General features: G+C 40.7%; 1 protein-coding gene across 2 annotated transcripts in view; it reads left to right on the forward strand.

The window, feature by feature from the left end:
• The window catches only part of GRIA4 (glutamate ionotropic receptor AMPA type subunit 4), a 109,431-nt gene that overhangs the window by 9,112 nt on the left and 73,872 nt on the right, over positions 1-26,447 (forward strand). For both annotated transcript variants that reach the window (XM_009276945.1, XM_009276946.1), the window contains exons 2-5: positions 15,881-15,934; positions 17,916-18,074; positions 19,881-20,048; positions 21,670-21,774. In XM_009276945.1, coding sequence (XP_009275220.1) covers positions 15,881-15,934; positions 17,916-18,074; positions 19,881-20,048; positions 21,670-21,774 — 486 coding nt within the window. The remainder of the gene's footprint in view (positions 1-15,880; positions 15,935-17,915; positions 18,075-19,880; positions 20,049-21,669; positions 21,775-26,447) is intronic.

A 26,447-nucleotide genomic window follows, 5' to 3' on the forward strand; every position in this document is an offset into this window, starting at 1 on the left:
TGAGGAGCGGCTGAGGGAACTGGGGTTGTTTAGCCTGGAGAAAAGGAGGCTGAGGGGAGACCTCATCGCTCTCTACAGCTACCTGAAAGGAGGCTGGAGTGAGGTGGGGGTTGGTCTCTTCCTCCAAGTAACAAGTGATAAAACAAGAGGAAATGGCCTCAAGTTGTGCCAGGGGAGGTTTAGATTGGACATGAGGAAAAATTTCTTTACTGAAAGAGTGGTGAAACATTGGACCAGGCTGCCCAGGGAAGTGGTTGAGTCCTCATCCCTGCAGGTATTTAAAAGATGTGTAGACGTGGTGCTTAGGGACATGGTTTAGTGGTGGACTTGGTAGTGTTAGGTTAACAGTTGGACTTGATGATCTTAAAGGTCCTTTCCAACCTAAATGGTTTTGTGATTCTATGATTCAAAGCCCTGTTGAAGCACAACACTGGAGCAAGACATCAACTTCTGCAGGGTCACAGAATTGTTGGTTGCTTCGATTCATCAGTAAGATAGTGTCTTCAGCCTGAGTCAGTAGTTCTCCACCTACCTTTGAGAATCTGCTGTAACTTAAGCATACCAAGGTAATTTTAGCTCTTTTTTAGACTTTATTTTCAGGACGGTGAAAGAACACCCTACCTCCTTAATATCTTACAACAGCCATAACCAGGAAAACCTTTTTGTTACATGTGAGTGAAACTCCTCCTTTACCCTCCTCTGGCAGACCTTATCATCCTGCAATCCCAGGCTCTGAAAGACAGACCAGAAACATTAAGCCTTTTGCCATAAGTGTTTTCTTTACTTGCCCACTTTAAGTGGTGGACATGATTTGCCTTTGATCAGGGCAAGCAGGGCCTGACCCATTTTAATTTACCAGTGTAGACCTGGTGTATGGCTGGGAGTGGTGTGGCTCTGAGCATGGACTTCTCCGTCACTGTGGCCTCTCAGGGCAGCCTTGGCACTGCTGGTGTTTTGGGCTCCTCCGCAGTCCTTGACATAAGGGGATGCAATGCTTGGCATGACCACTGTTGCTCACCCCCAGAAATAGCCCCAAAACAGTGTGTTTCAGTGCTGCACAGGAGCAGCAAAAGCAGTAAAATGAAGATGGAAGGTATCCCTGCCCATGGCAGGAGGGTTGGAACTAGATGATCTTTAAGGTCCTTTCCAACTCAAACCATTCTATGTTTTTATGAAGATCTATTTCATGTCAGCTTTCCCCAGAACTTCCAGAAAGTGTGTTTCATTTTGGAGAAAGCACATCTACTCTTAACAGTTATGGAGGACTCTTTATGCTTAATAGAATGTTTTCTAGAACCTCATAAGTGATCTCACTAAATCCGATGAAGTGTGTCCCCAGTTTACTTACCTGGCCCTTTGTTTCATCTGTTCATACACAGCCATAATAAAAATATGCCACATGTTTTTAGTTAAAAAAATAAACTATGATAGTCTTTATTTGTATTGCATAAATGACTAGAAACAGAGTCAAACCCCCATTTTCCTACACGCATGAAATCAGAGATTCTTTTTACCATTACCTTTCCTGCTTACCGGGACAAGATAGAAAAAAGGAGCTAAAACAAAGACACCGAAAGATAAAATGACATCTCCACAGTTTTATATGACAGATATAGCTTATATAGCAGAATGCATTTCTAGTGATTCATATTCTTCTGTCAAGGACCGTTATGTCCTTGTTTATCAACAACCCTTTTTTCTGTGAACCACAACACTTTCAGCAGGTGGTCTTTTAAAAGCACAAAAATATTCTGTTTGAATCAAAGGATGAAAGTCGGTGAGAGAGACAGAAAATTCTCTGCTTGTGTGTCTCTTCTTTCCAAGTTGTGTTTCTAAAGTGCTTACCTGAATTTAATACAAAGAACTTTCTGCTTAAGATGCAATGAATACTTGAAACACATTGTAACATTGTGATTTCCATTTCCTACCAACTAATCCACTAATACTGGCAGCAAGCAGTACAGCATCTGAACAGTCCAGGCCAAAGTAGTAATTTACTGCATATGGCACAGCAAGAATCGGGCCCATGTGTTTCTCTCACTTTTCACTAGGAATTTTTCTTCTTTTCTTACTCCTTCTTTTCATTTTATTTTTCTTCCTGCATTCTAAAATAGTGTATCTATTTGCATTTCTGGCTTATTCACCTAAAATCAGAAGTCAAGTCAGCCTAAGGATAAAGGGTGTAACTACCAAAATTAGAAAATCATTACTTTAATCTTATATATTTTCTGAATTTCTATCTGAAATACAGGACTCATGTTTCAAAATAAATATGCCTACAAAAGAAATGTGTTTTTATTTATTACTGAGAAAGCCCAAACAAAGTTAATACCAGATACCTATTTAAGGTGAACTTATGAAACCCCAAGTCAGGCTTCCTAGTTTAACAAAATTATTATTTTTTATTTTTATTTTTCTTCTCATATTATTTTATTCTTATTAGTATGTATTCATTGCTTAATTTGTATCAGTACAATCTGAAGCAATCCAGAAGTTACATATAGCAGAACAAAGCAGTGTTTAGAATTACTGGACTGATACCCCCTTGGGTTTTGTGGGCTTTGTTTTTCTCTTAGACCACCACTACCACCAGCACCATAAAAATCTTATTCCCAGAAATGTACTGAGCAAGCAAGAAATAGCACTTACTATGGATAATCAAGAAATATGTGCAAGTTGACTGACCAGGTAGTACCCATGTGCTGACTAGTAGCTGTCAGACAGGAGGTGTAGTGTCTGGGTGTGCCACCGAGTTCCCTTTGGTGGCAAAAACATATGGGTGTCTGTTCTTCACCCAGCAGCCAGAATTAATAAAGACTGCACAGACTTAATGTCTCAGATGTCTTAGATGTCCTAGATGTCTTAGACGATGTCTTAGAGGCATTGTCTTCCTTTCAATATAGCTGAAATTGCCGAACGTGTTAAAAAATATTTTACTGGAAAATTGATAGACAAACCAACAGACAGCTTGGACTAAAAATATATAGCAAAACACACACATTTAAGAAAATGTCATATCACTCTCTTCTAAGTTTTACTTGCATTTAGTTAGTCGGAATAATTTACATTCAGTAAATACATGTCAGATTTCTTTTGTTATTTCTTCGTTTGCTAACTTTCAAGCAAGAGTGAAGTGTAATAAAATGATGAAATTGTGGTCAGATTTGAAGAATAACACAGAAAATCATTTTGAAGATTTCAGTGAAAAAATACGTTATTTGTTCAACCATTATATTTGTTCTTTTTACTTTTTCAGACACTAATAACACTTATTACTAGAGAAGCAGACTGTCATTTGCTCAGCCATAGCTGATCTCACAGCTATTACTTACAGTTTGTTCAGTGCTCAGAAATGTGTTCAGATATACAATGAAGTCAATGCACAAATAGATTTTACAATTAAGCTGAAAAGTGATAATCGTTTAAATCATGATGGATAGTTTTGTTAACTGTAAATACTTTAGCCCTTTTCTTTTGGCCTTTCATTGTTTTTTATTTTTGCTGTTAATCTATATCAAAAGAACATTTAAAATTATATAAGGAAGCTTTCAAAAGCATGAAATGCTAAAGTTGGAAGTTAACAGTTATGGTCCTTAATTTCTTTTTCTGCCAGATTTCTCATTGTCAGTTCATACTAAACACTGCAGAGCAAATAAGGTACCAGAAAAAAGACTGGAGACTTAGAGCTCTGAGATTTGGTTTTAGGCAGATTTTGGACCTGGTTTTGAAATTCAGACTGTGAAGTACTGACATGAGCAGCTCTATTCAGCAAACAGAATAACAGAATAATTGCAGTTGGAAGTGATCTCTGAGGGTCATCTGGATGCTCCCGCTGCTCAAGGGGGCAAGCTTAGATCAGGTTACTCATCCAGTCAAATTTTGAACACTTCCAAGGATGGAGATCCCACAACCCCTTTATGCTCTGTTTCAGTACGCAAGTACCTCATAGTAAAAAAAAAAATTCCTCATATCTAGCTGGAATTTCTTGTGTTGCAACCTGTGTCCTTTGCCTTTTGTCCTATTGTTGTGCACCTCCAGGAATAGTCAGATAGCCACCATCCCATCGGGTATTTATATGTATTACTAAGATCTGCCTGAGCCTTTTCTTCTCCAGGCTGAACAGTCCCAGCTCTCTCAGCTTCTCCTCGTATGACAGATTCTTCAAGCCCTCAGTCACCTTTGTGGCCCTTCTCTGGACCCACTCCAGTATGCCCATGTCTCTCTTGTACTGGGCAGCCCAGCACTGGACACAGCACCCCACATGTGCCTCACCAGTGCTGAGCAGAGGGGAAGGATCACCTCCCTCGACCTGCTGGCAGTGCAGCCCAAGAGGCCGCTGGCTTTCTTTGCCATGAGGGTGCATGACTGGCTCATGGTAAACTTGTCCACCAGAACCCCCAGGACCTTTCCTCCAAAGCTTGTTCCTATCCAGTGTGTACCCAGCCTGTGCTGCTGTGTTTGTTGAGTCAGGCTGAAAGTCAGGCCCAAAAATAAGGCACAGATCTACACAGATGAGCTCATTTGTTTCTCATTACTCTGTTTGCACACCTATAGGCAGCTCTTGAGATAAAAATACCTTATGAGTGGGTGAACTGCGTATCATCTTGTATTGATTCTTGCAAACCCGTAATGTGTTTGCATCAGAAATAGCTAGAAGGAATACCAGGGTGATCAGATCAACCTCTGTGCTACTTTAAGTGACCACATCTAAAAAAGTCCTTCACTAAGCCAGGCAACATGCTTCTCCAGTATTTTGGTTCCTCATTCTCTGCTACTAAATACTCTGCTACTTCTTCCTAATTTCGGATAGTCCTCTTGGGCAGATTTTTACTAGGAATTGAGTTTATCTGTGTCTCCATAATGACCTTCATGCAAAGCTTGGCAAAGCAAACTGAAAAACACAAGCTAACTGTAATTGCATTTGCCTAGGACCTTTATGTTTACTTCTTTCTGAAAGAGCATATTGCTACTCCTAATTTCTGTTTTCTCAGGCTTTTTCATATGCAGTAACATTTGCAGTGTTTGTTTTTATATTTGTACACACAGATACATGCATAAACATATGCACATGGATGTACACAGGACTCTGTTCAGCAAAAAAATGTTTCTCCTTTCTGCAAGAATGGCAATGGGTTTCTTTGCTTTTTCCATCTGTAGCAGCTCCATCCTCTCCCACCCGTCTCCATCCAACAAAGTTCAAACCTCAGCACTCTATGTGTTAGATGTCTTCCAAGGTGTCCGCTGTGAGCAGTATTTTCTTCTGAATTTTTCATAGTGAATCCGTTTTGCTCTCAGAGATCATCAGTCTGGCTCCTGGTCTACCAGACAGGCTGATTCTAGTCTTTTTTTCCTGTTCCCTGCCCTCCCCTGCCCATAAGAACTAAACGGGATGTTTCCCAGTAGACAGGCACCACTTTTCTCAGCTCTGTCAGTGCTCTGTATCAACAAGATCAAGCCTCGCTGCTCATCCAGGGCTGTATTTGCCTTTAAACACAGAGGTGAAAACTGCTATGCAGCATCTGGCACATATTTAATGCTTCAATGTACACAGCTGAATTGATACATAATAATAAAAAGAATGTACATTGTGCTTTGTAATATTAAAAATTAAACATGGATGTAAAGTTGTCACATAGCAAAGTATTAGTATCATTAATATTATCTTGTAAAAATTACAAGCCAATAAACTCTAATCAATGATAGCTAACAATACTTACGAACAACCATGATAGTGAAGTAGCTGCACAGTATCTTGGACACTGTTCATAGCTGTCTAACTAACTCAGTTTTTCAATGTGTTGTTTGACATCGCTGATCCTCAGCTTCCCCAGCCTTAAAGAGCCTTGAGATATGTAGCTGTTTGCACTGAAAATCAAATCTCTCTGATGGGTAAAATGGAGCAGGCTGTCACAGCAAGATTGATTATTATTATACCATCAAAATGAAAGAAAATAAATGTGTGAGCAGAGAAAAGTACCAAAGCTGACATATTCCACTCCTTCTTGGTCTGCTCTTAATATTTTGCCACCGGAGTGCTAAACCTGAAAAAGTAATGTTTGACTGCTGAATTTCTTTAAATTGATCAAGTTGTACATTTTGCTGTTTTTAAAAATTTTTTTTTTTCATCTTAATTTCCAGTGTGTCTACTAACTGAAGCTAGCAACTGGCATTTTTGCAAATGATATTTAGATCACTTGCATAATTAATTTAAGATAATAATAATAATAAATTAAAACATAATATTTTAATAAATTACAACATAGTACTTACAGGAAGGCAGAAATGAACCAGACACATGAATTAAACAACGTATTAGCTCAATCATTCCTCCACAATTTCTTCTGCTTTCCTGTTTTTCATGAACGCAGCAGCGCATTGGCACAGAGGATCACTAGCACAACACAGATAAATATTTGTCAAGAGATGACATTGCTTTTACATGTAGTTTAGTTGCATAATGAGGATTTCTTTATCCCTTGAGTCAGAAATGGCATGGACTTCCCTTGTCGCTCACTGTCTCTAGTTTTTCTCTACATCTTTTTGATTTGCATGAACAAAATGCAGGTTTAGTTCTGCTCACGCAGAACTGCAGGAGCAAATCATTAGCCAAATAAGTTGGTATGTGCACGGCACACAGTAATTTGGGCTGGTAGCAGCATTGTTGGACTTACACTACTTCAGGGACATAGTAGCAGCTCTCTGTGTATCTCTTCTTAGTCCAGTTCTCCCACTCCCAGGGGGGGTGGGAGATTCATGAAGTGCCTTTTCCTCATCATTCCTTTCTCTCCATGCTTCTTTTCCCTAGATGTCTACGGATTTGCTTCTAAGCAACACTGATAGCTCTTCTCCTTGAGGGAGCCAGCTGCCAGCACTGCCACCAGCATCTTCCTCACCCAGCAGAGCCAGGAGGTGCTCTCTTCATAGGCTTATTTTCTGTGAAGCAGCTGGGATTTTGCACACAATAATAGTCCCACACTGCACAGTAATAAAAACACATTTTGTCACTGCACCACACAACTGATGAGGTTTGGACCCGAGAAATAGGTTATTTCAGTTACTGAAAGAACAAGTGGGCGGTAGAAGACAAAGGATGAATACAAATGGTTCGGGGGATTTGTAAAGTGACCTTCTTCTTACACCCTTCTTCTCTTTCCTTTTTCCCTACAAGTCTGCATATCCCATTTAGCTCTGAGTGAGCCATTCACAGGAGTAGGCTTTGAATGCAAACAACTTTAGCAGCAGAAGAAAGCAACCAGCCATGCTCAGGGCACTGGTTTAATGGCCTTTGAGCCACGTCTCCAGGTTTTCTTCCCCAGCAGCTGCCCACGCTGCGCAGGGCTCTGTCCTGCCAGCTGGTTGTGGGCACGGCAGCTGTGTGGGAAGCATCCTTCCCCTCTACTTGGCCGTGCGTGGGGCAGGTGTGTGCACTGCTGTGCCGGCTCAGCACCTGCCTTCACAACAGAGAAAGAAACGCCGATTTGTAAGGAGCCACTTCTACTTTGTTTGTTGCCTTCTTTAACATCCTCTCTGGTGGCTGTATGCTGTTAACAGTCCACCCTTTCCCCAACAACAGTGCCCTTTCGCAAGCACTAGTTGTTAAAATTAAGCTTGTTTTTCAATTGCTTTTTTACAGCTTTGTAAAAGATTTATCCTTGCTTCAGACATTGTATAAAATCCCATTTCAGTTGTGGTTTATATCATCGCCATGTCTGCCACAATATTTCAGGTCGGGTCTCAATCTTCCGTCTTTAACAAGTCTCCACACTTTTTATATTGTGTTAGACAGACTTCATTTTATTGCAGGTGTTCTTTTTCTTAAGGCAGCAGATTGTAACACAATACCAAAGAGGAAAACCTTTGTTAAAGTCCCATTGGTAATGCACAGCTATCACCCTTTGAAGAGATTTAACTGAAAATAAGTCCTTTTCACTCCAGCTGTACTGACCTCCATCTTCTGGAGATCATAACGAGGGACATTTCTTGCTACAGAAGTTAAGCATTCTTTTAAAATGAGTTATATGCAATATCCATTTCATAGTACTAGAGAACAGAGGATGACTTGGGGCCTGATTCTCTGTTCAGATGCTGATGTAAGTCTGGAAATGGTTTTATCAAAGTCAGTGAACTTGCCACTCCTGGGGAAAAAAAAAAAAGAAAAGAATCAAAGCAGACACTGGTAGCTCTTCTTTTCGATAGTGGAATAGTTTCTCAAATTTCCTAGGCTAGGCTATTGTTCAGCTAAATGGAAAGAACAGTATTGTATGATAAAATCAGAAAGTTCAGAGTTGTGTCTAAAGCCTAAGTTGGGTTCAGATCTCACTGGCCCTGTTTTTACCACACTTTAAAGTCAGTGCTATAATTCTATTTACTTTTGATTACTACTGGAATCACTGAAATCAGAATAAGGCGTTTTCTTAATTGCAGTATGGTAGATCAGCAACTAAAAATTCTCACAATGTACTGTCCTTTTTACTGTCTTATACATAAATGCATTTGGTAGTGTGAATAGAGCCTAAGGCTGATTTTTTTTTTCAAAGTTCACCTTTCAGCAGACACTCACATCCACAATGATATTTTGGAAAGAAAAAAAGTTGCATTAGATTCTGAAACGACCTTGATAGCCTAATGGCCTTAATATTTTACTTTCTTTGATTCTATCCTGTTGCATTCACTGAAATGAAGTATTCACTAAAGTGTGACTACTCGATAATACATGGAATGGCTCTTGTTGTCTTTCCTGTTAATGGATATTTGGAAAGCCTTAATATTTCACTTTCTTTGATTCTATCCTGTTGCATTCACTGAAATGAAGTATTCACTAAAGTGTGACTACTGGATAATACATGGAATGGCTCTTGTTGTCTTTCCTGTTAATGGATATTTGGGAAGCAGTTGTATTTTCTTATTCATTCTTCTTCAGAACTGTGTTGATTATTTAATAATTTCTTCAGTTTTACAAATAAGAGTATAAAAGAGCTCCAATTCTAGGTACTAGCCACCTTGGTCATTGAATTAAAACATGCAAATCAATATACAAAAGCCAGTGCAGCATCCTGCTTTCCCCTGCTCTCATCCCTTCCCAAAGAAGTCACAAATCAGTTCACCCTTCCCAACACTTTCTTCCCAAAATCTACCTCAGCAAGCTGAGGTCACCTTAAACTCTCACTGCGACAAAAGCCAGGTGCAATATCTGTGTGTGGTGTTTAAGGAGAAGTCAAGAATGGGACTACAGAGCAAAAATAAATGTTTAGAAGGTGTTAAGTGAAGAAGTACTACGTGAGGGGGAGGAATGGATCTGATCCCACTCGCTCAGGTTGCTGGCACTAGGACAGTTTTGAATCAAAGCATCCCGAAGCAGTAAAAAGAACAGTTACACATACAGAGGGTCCTCCCTGAGCTACCATGACCCTGGCCTACCATATCAGCATTTTCATGGTATATCACTGCTTATGTGACTGGAAAAGCCCATCTTTGATGGCTTGCCCTGTCTCAGGTTTTGCAACTGGTTGGGGTGATAGCCAAGCTAGACCTCCTGCTCCCTGGGCAGAGCCACTATGGGTGCCTGTGGCAGCGTCACCCTCTCTTCAGGGCCTTCCTTTTGAAATGAAGACAGTTGTCACTGCTCAAGCTCTTGCTATACATGGATATGCCACCTGCCCCATGGGTGCTCAGGGCCTGTCTAAGAGAATGGGGCCCACAGGCACACAGAGCATCTTAGTTCAGGAGCGTGCTCTTTTGAAGTGAATCTCCTGATTGCAGCCATTTACTGTGCTGCATTTCACATCAAGGGCGGACTCAAAATACATGAATTGGTTTTCTTTTGGATGATGCCAAACAAGAAGATGTGCCCAGAAGCAGCCCAGAAGTGCACTGGCACCCGGTGTGAGTTCAGTCTAGTGACCAGGTTAGAGATAGTCCAGAGTAAAACCCTGAAATGTGCATGCTATGGATGCCAGCTCCTTAGCACCAATGCTTTTGCTGTACAGATCCTATCCTACTGCTGCTTGCTAATGCAGATGTTAGGCAATGCAACTCTGCCCTCTCTGGGCTGTGACTGAGCTTGGCCCTTCGGTCTGAGTTTAGGGGTGCATGAGGAAGTACCTGCGTTTTTAAGGTGCCCCCAGACTTAATGAACTTCTATAGAAAAGGCTTTCTAGAACACTCTCTCATCTGTCAAAATCTCAGTCTTGTTTTTCCCTTTCCGAATAGATTTGTTGGATCTTTTACCCTCCCTCTCCGCTCTGCCATAGAAGAAAAATATTCTTCCCTCACTCACCAGCACTCATCTGTTTAGTTTGTGGTTCAGGTCAATATCTACTGTTACGTGTGTGGAATGGTTGAGGTCTCATCTCTGTTAAAGCTCTAGTCTCCACTAACCAGTTAAAGAATAGAGAAGAAAAGTGTGAGAGTGTGCATTCCAGACTGAGTAGCTGTCAGAAACTCCTTCTCTTGTTATGAAAGACTTAAGTTCATTGCCTCAATTTAGCTCAGTGCAGAAGTACAGTATAGAGAAAGGTGGTTCTTCAGGTAGCGAGAATTCATATCCTATTTTATAGATCATAATCTGCAGCTTTGAGTATTTGAGAGAGAAAGGTAACTGTGTGTATATTTTGGATATTTGAAAGTATGAGATGCTCACAGAAAGCTGTTTCACTAAACAGGCACTTTTTTCCTAAATCATAAGCAATTCCTGGTTTGCAAACTGTGTGTGATCAATAACCATAAACATTTTCAAATTCAAAATCAGAATTGTATCCAATCTTGGTTGGAAATACAAGCCATATAGCATCACTTCTCTTCTCTGTCTAAAGAAAAAAAGTTGCATTAGATTCTGAAACGACCTTGATAGCCTAATGGCCTTAATATTTTACTTTCTTTGATTCTATCCTGTTGCATTCACTGAAATGAAGTATTCACTAAAGTGTGACTACTGGATAATACATGGAATGGCTCTTGTTGTCTTTCCTGTTAATGGATATTTGGGAAGCAGTTGTATTTTCTTATTCATTCTTCTTCAGAACTGTGTTGATTATTTAATAATTTCTTCAGTTTTACAAATAAGAGTATAAAAGAGCTCCAATTCTAGGTACTAGCCACCTTGGTCATTGAATTAAAACATGCAAATCAATATACAAAAGCCAGTGCAGCATCCTGCTTTCCCCTGCTCTCATCCCTTCCCAAAGAAGTCACAAATCAGTTCACCCTTCCCAACACTTTCTTCCCAAAATCTACCTCAGCAAGCTGAGGTCACCTTAAACTCTCACTGCGACAAAAGCCAGGTGCAATATCTGTGTGTGGTGTTTAAGGAGAAGTCAAGAATGGGACTACAGAGCAAAAATAAATGTTTAGAAGGTGTTAAGTGAAGAAGTACTACGTGAGGGGGAGGAATGGATCTGATCCCACTCGCTCAGGTTGCTGGCACTAGGACAGTTTTGAATCAAAGCATCCCGAAGCAGTAAAAAGAACAGTTACACATACAGAGGGTCCTCCCTGAGCTACCATGACCCTGGCCTACCATATCAGCATTTTCATGGTATATCACTGCTTATGTGACTGGAAAAGCCCATCTTTGATGGCTTGCCCTGTCTCAGGTTTTGCAACTGGTTGGGGTGATAGCCAAGCTAGACCTCCTGCTCCCTGGGCAGAGCCACTATGGGTGCCTGTGGCAGCGTCACCCTCTCTTCAGGGCCTTCCTTTTGAAATGAAGACAGTTGTCACTGCTCAAGCTCTTGCTATACATGGATATGCCACCTGCCCCATGGGTGCTCAGGGCCTGTCTAAGAGAATGGGGCCCACAGGCACACAGAGCATCTTAGTTCAGGAGCGTGCTCTTTTGAAGTGAATCTCCTGATTGCAGCCATTTACTGTGCTGCATTTCACATCAAGGGCGGACTCAAAATACATGAATTGGTTTTCTTTTGGATGATGCCAAACAAGAAGATGTGCCCAGAAGCAGCCCAGAAGTGCACTGGCACCCGGTGTGAGTTCAGTCTAGTGACCAGGTTAGAGATAGTCCAGAGTAAAACCCTGAAATGTGCATGCTATGGATGCCAGCTCCTTAGCACCAATGCTTTTGCTGTACAGATCCTATCCTACTGCTGCTTGCTAATGCAGATGTTAGGCAATGCAACTCTGCCCTCTCTCTGGGCTGTGACTGAGCTTGGCCCGTCGGTCTGAGTTTAGGGGTGCATGAGGAAGTACCTGCGTTTTTAAGGTGCCCCCAGACTTAATGAACTTCTATAGAAAAGGCTTTCTAGAACACTCTCTCATCTGTCAAAATCTCAGTCTTGTTTTTCCCTTTCCGAATAGATTTGTTGGATCTTTTACCCTCCCTCTCCGCTCTGCCATAGAAGAAAAATATTCTTCCCTCACTCACCAGCACTCATCTGTTTAGTTTGTGGTTCAGGTCAATATCTACTGTTACGTGTGTGGAATGGTTGAGGTCTCATCTCTGTTAAAGCTCTAGTCTCCACTAACCAGTTAAAGAATAGAGAAGAAAAGTGTGAGAGTGTGCATTCCAGACTGAGTAGCTGTCAGAAACTCCTTCTCTTGTTATGAAAGACTTAAGTTCATTGCCTCAATTTAGCTCAGTGCAGAAGTACAGTATAGAGAAAGGTGGTTCTTCAGGTAGCGAGAATTCATATCCTATTTTATAGATCATAATCTGCAGCTTTGAGTATTTGAGAGAGAAAGGTAACTGTGTGTATATTTTGGATATTTGAAAGTATGAGATGCTCACAGAAAGCTGTTTCACTAAACAGGCGCTTTTTTCCTAAATCATAAGCAATTCCTGGTTTGCAAACTGTGTGTGATCAATAACCATAAACATTTTCAAATTCAAAATCAGAATTGTATCCAATCTTGGTTGGAAATACAAGCCATATAGCATCACTTCTCTTCTCTGTCTGCATGATCAACATTATCAGGGTAAAATTTGTCTCAGTTAACATTAGGGATATAAAATGTAGGTGTCTACATCAGAGCTAATCATCATCAACTCTTTTTCTAGTCAGTGTAGAAAAACATGCACTTTCAGGGCACAAGCTGTCTAATTAATTTTAGACATGTGCTTTAGGATAAGATGAATCATTTCATAGAATCATAGAATCATTGAGGTTGGAAAAGACCTCTAAGATCATCGAGTCCAACCGTCAACCCAACACCACCACCCACTAAACCATGTCCCTAAGTGCCTCATCTACTCGTCTTTTAAATACCTCCAGGGATGGGGACTGAACCACTTCCCTGGGCAGCCTGTTCCAATGTTTCACCACTCTTTCAGTAAAGAAATTTTTCCTTACATCCATTTCCTCAAAGTGCCTGCTCTTTCCACTGATGATAAAGGAAGTTAAGACAACTAGGTGATACATAAATGTGTACCTTTATCACTCACCCTAAGAGACAAGTTTTGAGAGAATACACTGTAAAATTAAAATGTTTTTTTCAAAAATATTCTGTATTGTTCACATTAAATCCAGGAATTCTGCAGTCATTTCTACATGCATTTGCTAAGAGCAAGCACAGAAGCAAATCTGGTTAATCATTTGCAGTATTTATTCATTTTGACTGTGACAACTACGGACATGTATGTTAACGTACTTCAACAGTTGCAGGTTGATTATGCGCTTGTTTTATTTGACTTGATATGTTGCAATGATCATCACAATGTGTGTTACAAAACCAAACCAGGGAACAGATCACTTAAGGGTGTTAATTGCCAAAGCTACGTCAGCTTCCACGAGCTCGAAGGGAGCTGCAGTGATTTGCCCAAGCTGAGGATCTGATTATCATGTCACGTACATCTTAAATCATGTCAGTCTGCTTACATTCAAACTGTGATACTGTAGTTATTTTAAAATGTGAGGTTTTAATCTATATGAGTTTCCCTATAATGGGTAGGCAAACATATTTTCATTACCATGTATTGCTGAAGGAGTACAGATGTAGAAGCATTATTGGTGTCAGGGACCACATCCCTATTGAAGCCATTGAACCAGCAGGGGTTAGAACCCTTTCTATTCAGTGCAAAAACATAGCTTGACAGCACCCACCTCACATGTGTGGAGTTGGTGATAGGGAAAAGTGTGATTTCTCCCTCCGCTGCCCCCCGATAAAATGGTGGCAATGGTATTTAATACTGCTTTTAATGGGAGTTTGATTGAGTCCAAAATAAGAAATTCATTTATATGAAGGGTGCAATCTGGTCATGGCTTGGGGGGGTGGTATCTTTTGGGGCTTTTTTTAGCTCATGTTTTGCTTTTTAAATAAGAACATTTTAGCTACAGACTATAAATACAAAATAGAGGTTGGGAAACAAGAACAAAAGGATAACAGACAAATTGCTTATTCACTTTATTACTTTAAAATAATGAAATTAAAACAGTTCTGACAAGATGCTTATGCCACATCCCTTCAATTTTCCCTTCCACTCTGCTGTAGAAGCAAATTGACTTACTGGAACAACAGAGCTGGGAATCAAGCATTTCCAAGTTTTAATCCAGTTTTAGATCCTGGACCCTTGGGTGTCTTTGGCCAAATTATTTAGTCCTTCAGCAACTTGTCTCTCATCTCCAAAATGTGTTAATTATTTTTTGCTCTGTTATCAACATTATTCTCATCCTAAATCCAAAACGCAGCACTATACCAGCTACTGGGAAGAAAATTAACTCTATCCCAGCCAAAACAGGACAACTGGGAAAAGGGGCTGCAAGGCTTAGTGAATGTTTGTTCTGTCTTTTGAACATGAGGTGCGATCCACGAAGGCAGGAAGTTGCCAACTCTTCAGGACAGGGCCTAGACCTGAGATTTCAAAGCAGGAAAGGAGACAGATCTGTAAGTTTCCCATTACTTATTGAGTAACCTGCACCGCATGGAAAACTTTTACCTGTGTCTTACTTATTCATTTGGAAGGAAGCTAAAAGGATTTGTGGAGATGAGTACATTTGGAGAAGAAAACTCACATATTTGGGCTGCAAACAGACTTTTTCTAAATGAGTGGTAAACTATAAAAAATAAGAGTTAAAAGGACTCTTTACTGGTAGTAAATGCAAGCTGCATGTTGCAGGTATTACTATTAGTTTCTTTAGTAAAAACAGCTTTAATCTGTAATGAAACTATTAACACCATTTTCTACTGACAATATATTCTCTCCTCATTTTTGATTTTCAGCACGTCAAATAAGAAGCATTCCATCATAGGAATGGCAATAATATTGATACAAGGCGTGGGTTGACATAGTTTTTGTCTAAACCCTGTTGTTGACCTTGCCATATCAGGACTGTAGCAGCTGCACATCGTGGTTGTTCCCTTTTTGCATCACTTGATGTTATATTTTGGTTAAACACTCAAGGGCAGCCTCGCTGTCCGCTCTTGCTCTCGCCTCGCTCCTGCCCGTTCCCAAAGTCTTTAGCGTATTACTAAGAGCTGAATAACACTCGTGGTACTTGACAACCTCAAGGGCAAACAGCTTTGATCCCAAGAGATGAAAACCCAGTGTGATTCATAAATTCCGCACTTATTTAAAATGAAAAGGTACATCAGCAGGTAGGCTTTCTAGGTAATGTGTGATCTCCTCCTTCTGAATTTGTATCCCATAGATAATTGCTCTATTTGATAAAATAGTGTACTACAGTAACATTTTCAATCGTGCGGAAGACACTCAGATTACCAGTTCATTACGTTACTCACTTTCATTTTAACTTCTTCCCATGATTAAGCACCTGGAAAGTTATAGCTACCTTATTGGAGAAAGACTCTCAACATTATATTGCTGATGTTACATATTTCAGAATTTATATCTATCTTGCTATGAAAACATCTTTCTAGAGAAAACAATATGACATTGTTTTTTTCTTTTTTCTTTCTTATTTCTTTTCCACAGATTGTGAGCGTGGGAAAGCATGTTAAAGGATACCATTATATTGTTGCCAACCTGGTAAGATATTTTTCTAGAATTATACCCCTGCTCGGTAAGTGAAACACTTTTGCTTTGAAGTTACAGCACTTCACACAACATTTGCCATTTGTCACTAAAACGTGGTTGCGCATAATACATTCTTTATGGTGCATAACAGAACTTGGTTTTGTTGTTACAGCCATCTAGACAAGAAGGGCACAATGTTACCCTCTTAAATTTTGTCAAAATCAATGTAGCATAAAGGACTGCTAAGTGTATCTTGTGGCTGAATTAGAATTTACAGAACTACACTATGATTTTTGACTCATCTTTTTAATATTGCTAACATAAAAATTCTTGAGGTAACTTTCCTACATTTTCCAGGGAACATTCATTTTGCTGGAAGATCAGCTATTTCCAGTCAAATTACTAGTTCAGTATTGTCACTCTAAGTCTAAACTGCACATTCACACAGCTAATGTTCAGAAGAGGGCAAATGAGTGTATGCAATATCTTATTATTAAAATAACCCATTCTTTAAGCTGAAATACCTGCCTGGCCAAGCACAGTGAATGTAGGAGAGAGTCTAATGTGTGCTTTAAATTGTTTTCTTTTCACTCTCCCTCAAGGAATTTTAGTTGACATGAAATATTTTATTGTGCTTCGCTGTACTTGTACCTTAACTTAAGATCACTTCAGATTATTTTTAAGACCTTGGGCATTTTAAATGAGATGTCTATTCTCTTGGGTCTTACAAATTAGATTTTCAGCATTACAAATTTATAGTTCCCCAAGTAACTTTTCCCATGCGAAATAGTTCCTGTAAACAAGGAACCGGATGTTGCAGTGAACTGCTAGTGGGATATACCGTGGAGACAGGCACATCTAGTCACCTACTTCAGCAGGGGGACACATAGCTATCTACTGGCTTCAGTAATGTGGGTAATAGGAATTCCTGAGGCATCACCTTTTATATTTACTGTCAGTATCCTTTAGGGCATGAATCAAATCTCTGCCCTTAATGTTTTTTTTCACTGTGGTATTGGGTCAGTACCCCACAATTTTTTTTTTCCTAAATCTTTCTTTTTTAAGTTGTGTGATAATACACTTCTGTTTGCACTGATAAATGCCGATCAGAGGAATTTAAGAAAATAAAAATAAGATACCTCTGAGCTAGCATTAAACATAGCAGCTAGGGAAGGAGCAGAAAGATTCATGCTTGCTTCTTAGCTTGCTTTAGCAGTTTGTATTATGCAGTTTCTTGAAGTTCAGTTATGTCTCTAATGGCAAATTTTACTAAAGAATTTTTCTTTATACGTGCTGAACAGATTAGCCTGAGAAACTAATAAGTCAGGAAGTACTTTATTTTTTCTTTCAATGTTGGGCGTCACTCTAGGCTTTAAATATATAGCAGACCCGAGAGCTGCCACCATCATATTTCACAAAAGTGTGATTCTCATGTTATATTTTCCTTGCACGAACAGTGAGATCCTCATCCGCTGTCTCTGCCTTCTAATGTCTATTATATTATCTCATTATCTCAGACACCTGCAGCCTGGTGAATGAATCCTGGAATAAATGTATTTACACAATAGCGTTGTTCATTTTGCAAACATGCAAAGAAACAGGGATATATCGGTTAAAGCACTAGTACAGTGCTCATTCAAATCTGCCAACTTTGATGGAAATTGGATTAAGGCTTTAATATTCTGCAGGCACTTTTCAGTTGATTCGCCAAAGGCATTTCTTCAAAAACTGTCTGCCATTCCCAGCAATGTGTTGCTTAGCTGTCAAGACCACCCTAGCAATAATATGGGAAATTTATTTCTTGGTTTTGTTTCATTCTTTATTACACAGATGGAAATTATCAACAAAGGTTCAACATTATTCTCTGGTTTTAAGTCTTGGCTTCTAATGGAAACCTGCTGCTGTACATTCTTTATGCTGCCTTGCTGACCTAGAACAGATTGGACCCATAGTGGTGTACAAGGACAAACAAAATCTTAAATTGATTTTCTAGGGATTCAAAGATATTTCTCTGGAGAGATTTATGCATGGAGGAGCCAATGTGACTGGATTTCAGCTAGTAGATTTCAGTACCCCGATGGTAACTAAGCTGATGCAGCGCTGGAAGAAGCTGGACCAGAGAGAATACCCAGGATCTGAGACCCCACCAAAGGTACTGGCTGATTTGAAGCACTACCAAAGATATCACTCAAGTGTTCTAATTTCTGATTAACATTGTTGAATACATGAATGAAGACCTTAATATTTAGGCAGAGGAGAAGGCAGTTTATCTTACTATTACTGGCAACTAATTATGCCTATCCTTATTATTGTATGATAGAAACACAAACTGCAACACATTTCAGTGAGGTACTTTAATGTCCTTTGTCATTTACTCTCCGACTTCAACCTTTTACTGACAGGAGTTAAAGGTCAAATGCTTAACTGATAACTTAATTTCAACCAATTTTACATGAATTAGTCTAATTATCTAGATTCACTTAGAGTGTAGAGCTTTCTTGACAGCTGAATTCTTCTGTATATGAGATATAATCACAATTGTAAATTTACTACCCTTAAATTTTCATTTGGAGTTTCCTCTGGAAATTTTGTCCACCTCAAAACCTGGTGTAGTAATTACTTTCAGGCACAATCTTACAGTGAAATTACATCCCAGTGTTCCTCTATCCTAATCCCTCACAGATGGATAACAAAATATTTCTCTCACCTATAATTTTCTTGGCAGGCAAATCACAGCATAGCTATAAATATGACTTCATCAAAATAGTTCTGTTATTATATGTACTAATGCATATCAGACCTAGTTGAGACTGGGCTCCTTTGTGCTGGGCACTGTGCAAAGATAAGCAGTCAGCCCTCCCTTGGTTGGGAGAGTGGTAGGTTGGCAAAGTCTAGAGAAAGTATCAACATGGATAATACAAAGCATAGCTACATAATTCGGTGAATATTCAAGAAATTTATCTTCTGGAGGAAAAAAAAACCAAGGATGCTGTGGGCTATGGCATGCAAACATCCCCAAGTACGGGTGACAGGAACAATTTAGCCTACAGGACTCCTTGCCACATGAAGAGGATTGTGCTGCCTCCTTCTGAGAAGTCAGCATGATTAATCCAAATTGCACATAATTCACCTATGGATAACCAAAATTTGAGATTATAAAGATAAACCATGTCCCAAAGAGCTTCTAATATGCAAGACAAAGGAAAGGAAGGAAATCAGACTTGAACACGTGAATTTAAACTTTGGAAGTTACAGGGCATATCAACAGCAGCCCTAGGCATGTGAACAACTTCTCCTGGTGCAGTACGTCCATCAGAGGACCATAGTGAGAAAATGCCCCTTTGTTTATGTGGCTCCAGGCTAACACCTGTTGAAGACTTGCTCTACACATTTCATTTGGCATCTTCTCAACCGAAAGCAGTTACTGTAGTTAGTGTAGAAACACAAACCGTTCAGTGCCCTATGTCATTCAGAGAGCCAACATAGGTTTTCCAATAGGAAGAACATACCCTTGATCATTCTTAAAAATTCCAATAGCCTGGATGTCTGCTCATTAGCCGTGTGTTTTTTCAGTTACATCTTCTCAGTGAGTTACTGTTTCTTTCTTTTCTTTTGAGTAAGTAGGGTGGGTGGGGTTATTCTCTAACATATAAGACAACTGGAAAAAAAATTTAAGACTTGAATATCTCCAGTTTAATTTGTTTCTTTTAATAATTCTTCAGAGGCAGATTTCTCTACCCTTAAGAAATGCAGTTTTAAAGCTGGAGCTACTGAAATGTACTCTTCTCAGTCCTGCATTTGTTCCTTAGACAAAATTGCTCTTGATTTGGAGGAGAGTTTTTTCCTAAATGAAGGTGTAGAAACTACTGCATAATGAATCAAATTAGAAATATCTGAGACAGCTGATTTTTGTAAAGACATGCCAACTCTAAAGCGGTGTGTTTGTCCATCTATTTAGTATACATCTGCATTAACATATGATGGAGTACTTGTGATGGCTGAAACTTTCCGTAATCTTAGAAGGCAGAAAATTGATATTTCAAGGAGAGGAAATGCTGGTGATTGTCTTGCCAACCCTGCAGCCCCATGGGGTCAAGGAATTGATATGGAGAGGACATTAAAACAGGTAAGGGTAGGCTTTATTCTAGTGATCTTTGTGAATGTTGGCTACTAGTTGTATACTATATGATTTGGAAGATATTATACACAACGGTAATAATGGGAGAGGAGAAATTTATTTTTCAGTTGCCATTTGGAAACAGCTGGGACTGTTCTGGTTGTTCTGGTTTATAACTTGGAATGAAGGCAGAGAGGAACTGCTACTATTTGAAACTACTCTTAGTTCTATTAAGATAGTTGGGACTTCCTCCACTGAACTGGTGAGCTCATCTGTTGCTTTTGCATATAACCTGGGTGTACAGATATTGCCATTTAAGGAAAAAGGTATAGCTACATAACATAACCTTTCAAATATGTTTCTGTCGTCTTGAATAAAAGTAGATTTCTCCCAGGGAAATTACATAGGTAGTATTTTTTTCTTTAAAAATAAATAACCCAGAGCTATTGGTCTCTGATGTCAGGATTTTGAATTCCTGATGAATATGGATGCCTAGAAAGTTCCAGATCTCTGTCAAGATGATTTAGCCTTTCCTTTGAATGGGACAGTAAGAAAATAAAAATCCTGCAGTAGAATTTAAATCATTGCAAATAAGCAGGCTCCACTCAGGGGAAACTGCTGAGGAGAAGTGGCTGCTGACAGACCTGGCAGCTCTGTGCCTGGAAGACAAGGTTTCAGTCCTGGAGAAAAATTGGCAGAGATAGAAAAGGACAGAGGGAAGGAGTAAATGGTTTAAATCCACATCCTGACTCTTAGGGATAGAAATAAATAATTTTGTATGCACAGATGCACAGATCTGTAACAATTGTGAGAAGCATGAAGTCAGGCTTCTGCGTTAGGGCGGACAGCATATGCCTTTGAACCTGGCCAAAGAGGTTTGCATGGCTGGATCCTGATACAATCAAAGCCAGCAGCAATATGGCCATGGCTTCTTTGGGATGAGGACCACAGTCCAGGTATCCTTCAGTGAGGCAGTGAAGTGCTGAAAGAAAAAAAAAGAGTTCTGGTTTCAGCTGAGACACAGGTGGTGGAAAACTGCCACAGCCAATCTTACGGCTTTACATCTGTCCTTCTCCGTTCTGAGGCTTTGAATACACTCTTTTCAGGCCCTGTGCATGTCACCCATCTTCTGTGATAGTAAATTGCTTTGCTGGGGCCAAGGTTGTTGTCAAGTTTACCTTGATGAGCAATATATACTCAATTTATACATTTAATCCACCAGGGTGTGAGCTAAAAAGATATATGAACTCAGGCCGAACATCCTTTAGGTTTATTTCATGTGATCTAAAATATTCTGCAGCAGTGATGAGAATGGTAAAAAATGTACTTCTCTTTAGGACCTGCAGCTGGAAAGTGTTGAGCTGCACAGCGTGAAAGAAGAGAAGGTCCATTGTGTGTCTTTGTTAGCACTTAGATACTGGCATATCTAAGCCTATTTTGAGCATGGTTTGACAGGAAAAAGGAATACAAAGGAAAAGTAGCCAACTTTTTTGCTTTATATTGTCTGTCTATTCTAGAGTAGTGTTATGGTAATCTAAGGACATAAGCAGGGTGACTTTCACTGCTCTGTGACATTTGGTATAAAGAATAGAAGGCTGGATCTTCACGATGCTTTTTCTTCCATTTGTAGGTTCGAATACAAGGATTGACAGGAAACGTTCAGTTTGACCACTATGGTCGCAGAGTCAACTACACCATGGATGTCTTTGAGCTGAAGAACACGGGCCCTCGGAAGGTACATGCTGACAATGTTTACTATCCTGATATCGTATAAATGAGTTATGTATGATGCAATGATTATGCAAACTTATATTAAACTGGACTCTGTCTGGTTTAAAAAAAGATAATATCTTGAATACATGGATAATATTTCTGGTGGAAGCAGATTTAAACTGCATTTTCTACTAGATACTATTACTCAGTGCAACAAATTGAGGAACACAAAAACAAGTGTGCATCTTGGAGAGGTGGGATGTCAGTCAGTCAAGCATACTAATGAAAACCAACTGGATGGCATGTTGCTAGGCTGCTGGGTGATGGAAAATGGTCAGAACTCTGAATAGTAGATATTTCTTGCATCTTATCCAAAGATTTCTATCTTGCAAATTACTGGCATTTTTAGGCGGGGTCATTTGTACATTCTGTGTAAACATGAATCATAGGCTGTAACTAACAACGGCTTTTAAGGGGGAAAGGAGAGGAGAGAGGAGGAAGAGAGAATGCCCCGAATACTTATATTTTCTGAAACTAATTGCAGTATCTAATCCTTTGTGCTTGATTGGTTGCTTGTAAGCAACTTAAGCAAATGCACATTAATATATGTGTAAGCAGATCCTCCATGTCTGAATGCATATAGCTTATCACTCAGCCCAATCACTTTGGAAAGATAAGCCTGGGTACTTTGTTAACACTTTCTTTTCTGTGCTGAAATTTGTCCATTTTTCATAGTATAAAGCAAATAAAGAGCAGAAAATGCACTCAAGCTCAAGGATTTTAGTTCCTTTGGAGGCCCTGTGGCCTGTTTTGTTTGCGAGGTCATCAGAACAAGAAAAAGGGAGAAGCTGATGGTGAATAGGAGAATCATGGCTGCTTGAGTAGGGCCAAGGCAATCAGAATTGAATTAAATAGTCCTCTGCTGTCAGCCAGAGGTGACAAGCCCAGTAAATAGTACCCCAGGTGAACTGTGTGTCCCCCAAGACAGTTACATGCCACAGTGATGAGGAGGCCGAGTCTTAAACTACAGTCCCAGAGCAAAATTACACATTGGGGTGAACAAATTGCCAGTATATTGCAGTATAGAGCTATAGACCAAAGCAAAGCATGTGCCTGTGTATGAGGAGTATTAGTGCAGTTGCCTTTTGAAAGTATGACAGATGGCTGAAGAATAAATTGGAAAGGGTGAGTCTGTCTTCCTTCTCTCTTGGGAAGCCCAGTGTGTCCTACCAGGCAATGTGTCTGACCTTGTTGCCACTACGGCTCCCTTCCTGGCTGCATGCTGCACTGTTGGCAGCCAGGAAGATGTACGGGTGGCTGGGGTGCATCGAAGGCAAGTGGTGAAATATGACCTTTCCATCCCCAACTCCCAATTCTACAGAGAGAAGGCAAGGTGGAAAAGATGTGGTTAATTAGGTCACAACTTCAGTAACTCATTAGGGAATTTGCTTGGCAGCAAACTGTAAAAAGTGGCCTCTTGTTCCTGTTTCAACATTTGTCACCTGTTTTGGGAGAGGTGTCTGGCTGGCACCACTGCAGCAATGTCCCCACCCTCTCTTCTTGCCTGCAATTTGAGGGGGAGGGTGGCTGCAAAAAGAGGAGCTATGTCTGTGCTGTGCTGGAGTCCCAAGGTGCTTTTCTTACCTTTTCAGGCATGCCTGTCTGTCACTTCTAAGCCATTACCTGTCTTTGATATAACAAGCCGTAACAGCTTTGACAGATCTGGCTACTCACAAGGATTTATTTCTCATGTATTACATAGTATTTTATATGTGATCATTGGACCAATTCTGTGCTCCAGCCTGACAAATCCTATATAATACGTGAGAAATGGCTATGCTTAATTGAACTAAGAGGCCTTCACTTTTTACGTCGTCTTCTCATGTCCTACATAACATGACTTAAGAGTCACCCAGCAATATCTTTTCAGGACTAGCCTTTCCAGTCAGAATAACACATGCCTCTAATCTTCAGAAAAGTGATTTTTGTTGCCCACAGCTTTAAGGATGTGAACAGAGCATTACAAAACAGCACAGCTAGTCAGAGGCAGACTTCCATATAGTTTAATAAAATGGGAAACAATAGCCATTGCTCATATTAGTTTCATTTATGCAGCATTTCTTACTTGGTTCTTGTCTGCAGAACAGTAACAAAACCTGCCAGTGAGGGGAAAGGGTGTGAGGAGAAAGATCATGGAGATGTGGTGGGATGGTTCCTGTGACTGGAGTGTTCAGCAGAGGGATACAGGCTCTTTAGGAAGGACAGTCAGGGAAGATGAGAGGGGGAGTTGCTCTTTATGTGTGAGAGCAGCTGGAGTGCATGGAACTCTGCCTGGGGATGGATGAGGAGCCAGCTGAGAGTTCGTGGGTTAGGATTAAAGAGAGGACGGGTCAAGGTGACATTATAGTGGGTGTCTGCTGTAGGCCACCTGACCAGGAAGAACAAGTGGATGAGGCCCTCTACAGACAGATAGGGGTAGCCTCATATTCACAGGCCCTGGTCATCATGGGGGACTTCAAGCACCCCAATATCTGCTGGTGGAACAACGCAGCAGGACATAAGCAATCCAGGAGGTTCCTGGAGTCCATTGACAACAACTTATTCCTCCAAGGGATAGAGGAGCCAATGAGGAAAGGTGCTCTGCTAGACCTCATACTCACCAACAAGGAGGGGCTTGTTGGGGTTGTGAAGGTCGAAGGCAGCCTTGGCTGCAGTGAGCATGAAATGGTGGTGCTCAGGAGCCTAAGGGCAGGGAGAAGAGTCAAAAGCAAGCTCACACCCTGGGCTTGAGGAGAGCAGACTTTGGCCTCCTCAAAAATCTTCTTGGAAGATCTGCTTGGAGTAAGGCCCTGGAGGGAAAAGAGACCTGAGAGAGCTGGGTAATATTCAAGGATCACCTCCTCCAAGTTCAGGAGAGTTCCATCCCAACGAATATGAAGTCAGGCAAAAACACTGGGAGGCCTGCATGGATAAACAAAGAGCTCCTAGCCAAACTCAAACACAAAAAGGAAGCAAGAGGGTGAAAACAAGGATGGGTAACCTGGGTTGAATACAGAAACATTGTCCAAGCATCCAGGGATGAAGTTAGGAAAGTTAAAGCCCAAAATGGAATTGAATCTGAAAAAGGAAGAAGAGGGTGAAAACAAGGATGGGTAACCTGGGTTGAATACAGAAACATTGTCCAAGCATCCAGGGATGAAGTTAGGAAAGTTAAAGCCCAAAATGGAATTGAATCTGACCAGGGACATCAAAGACAACAAGAAGGGCTTCTGTATGTACACAAATAGGTGACAAACAGACAACTAGGGAAAATGTGGGCCCTTTGCTCAATGAGACAGGGGACGTGAGTACACAGGACATGGAAAAGGCTGAGGTACTGAATGCCTTCTTTGCCTCAGTCTTTAATAGCAAGGCCACCCTTCAGGAATCCCAGGTCCCAGAGACCAGAGGGGAAGGAGCAAGGAAGATGTACCCTTGGTGGAAGAGGATCAGGTCAGGGAGTACTTAAGCAAACTGGACATACATAAGTCCATGGGCCCTTATGGGATGCACCCACAAGTGCTGAGGGAGCTGGCAGATGTCACTGTGAGGATACTCCCAATAATCTTTGGTTGATCATGGTGACTGGGAGAAGTGTCCAAAGACTGGAGGAAAGTAAACATCACTCCTCTCTTCAAGAAGGGCAAGAAGGAGAACCCAGGGAACTACACCTCAATCTCTGGAAAGGTGATGGAGCAGCTATTCTTGGAAACCATTTCCAGGCACATTAAGGACAAGAAAATCATCATGAGTAGTCAGCATGGCTGACTTCACCAAGGGGAAGTCATGCTTGATCAACTTGGTAAACTTCTACAATGAAATGACTGGCCTGGTAGATGAGGGGAGAGCAGTGGATATTGTCTGCCTGGATTTCACTGAGGCCTTTGACACTCTGTCCCGTAAGATCTTCCTAGAGAAGCTATGTATGTATATGTATGTATGTGTATGGGCTGGATAAGCAGACAATGAGGTGGATTGAAACCTGGCCGAAGGGCCAGGCCCAGGGGGTGGTGATCAGTGGTCTGAAGTCTAATTGGAGGCCAGTAACTAGCGGTGTTAAACTGGGTCCAGTCCCATTTAACATCTTCATTAATGATCTAGATCTGGGGCAGAGTGTGCCACCAGCAAGTTTGCTGATGACACCAAACTGGGAGGAGTGGCTGATACGCCAGGGTGTCACGCTGCCATCCAGAGGGACCTCGACAGGGTGGAGAAATGGGCTGACAGGAACCTCATGAAGTTCAACAAGGAGAAGTGCAAAGTCCTACACCTGGGAAGGAACAATGCCAGGAACCAATACATGCTGAGGGCCACCCAGCTGGAAAACAGCTTGGCAGAAAAGGCATTGGAGGTCCTGGTGGACACCCAAGTAGAACATGAGCCAGTAATGTGCCCTTGCAGCAAAGAAGGCCAATGGTATCCTGGACTGCATTAGACAAAGTATTGGCAGCAAGTCGATGGAGGTGGTCCTTCTTTACTCAGCACTGGTGAGGCCACACCTGGAGTGCTGTGTCCAGTTCTGGGCTCCTCAGTACAAGAGAGAGAGGGACATACTGGAGAGAGTCCAGCAAAGGGCCAGAAATAATCATTAAGGGACTGGAGTGCCTCCTAGAATCATAGAATCATTAAGGTTAGAAAAGACCTCTAAGATCATCA

This window comes from Aptenodytes forsteri, unplaced genomic scaffold (assembly GCF_000699145.1).
Source record: "Aptenodytes forsteri isolate BGI_AS27 unplaced genomic scaffold, ASM69914v1 Scaffold354, whole genome shotgun sequence".
Taxonomy (NCBI): Eukaryota; Metazoa; Chordata; class Aves; order Sphenisciformes; family Spheniscidae; genus Aptenodytes; species Aptenodytes forsteri.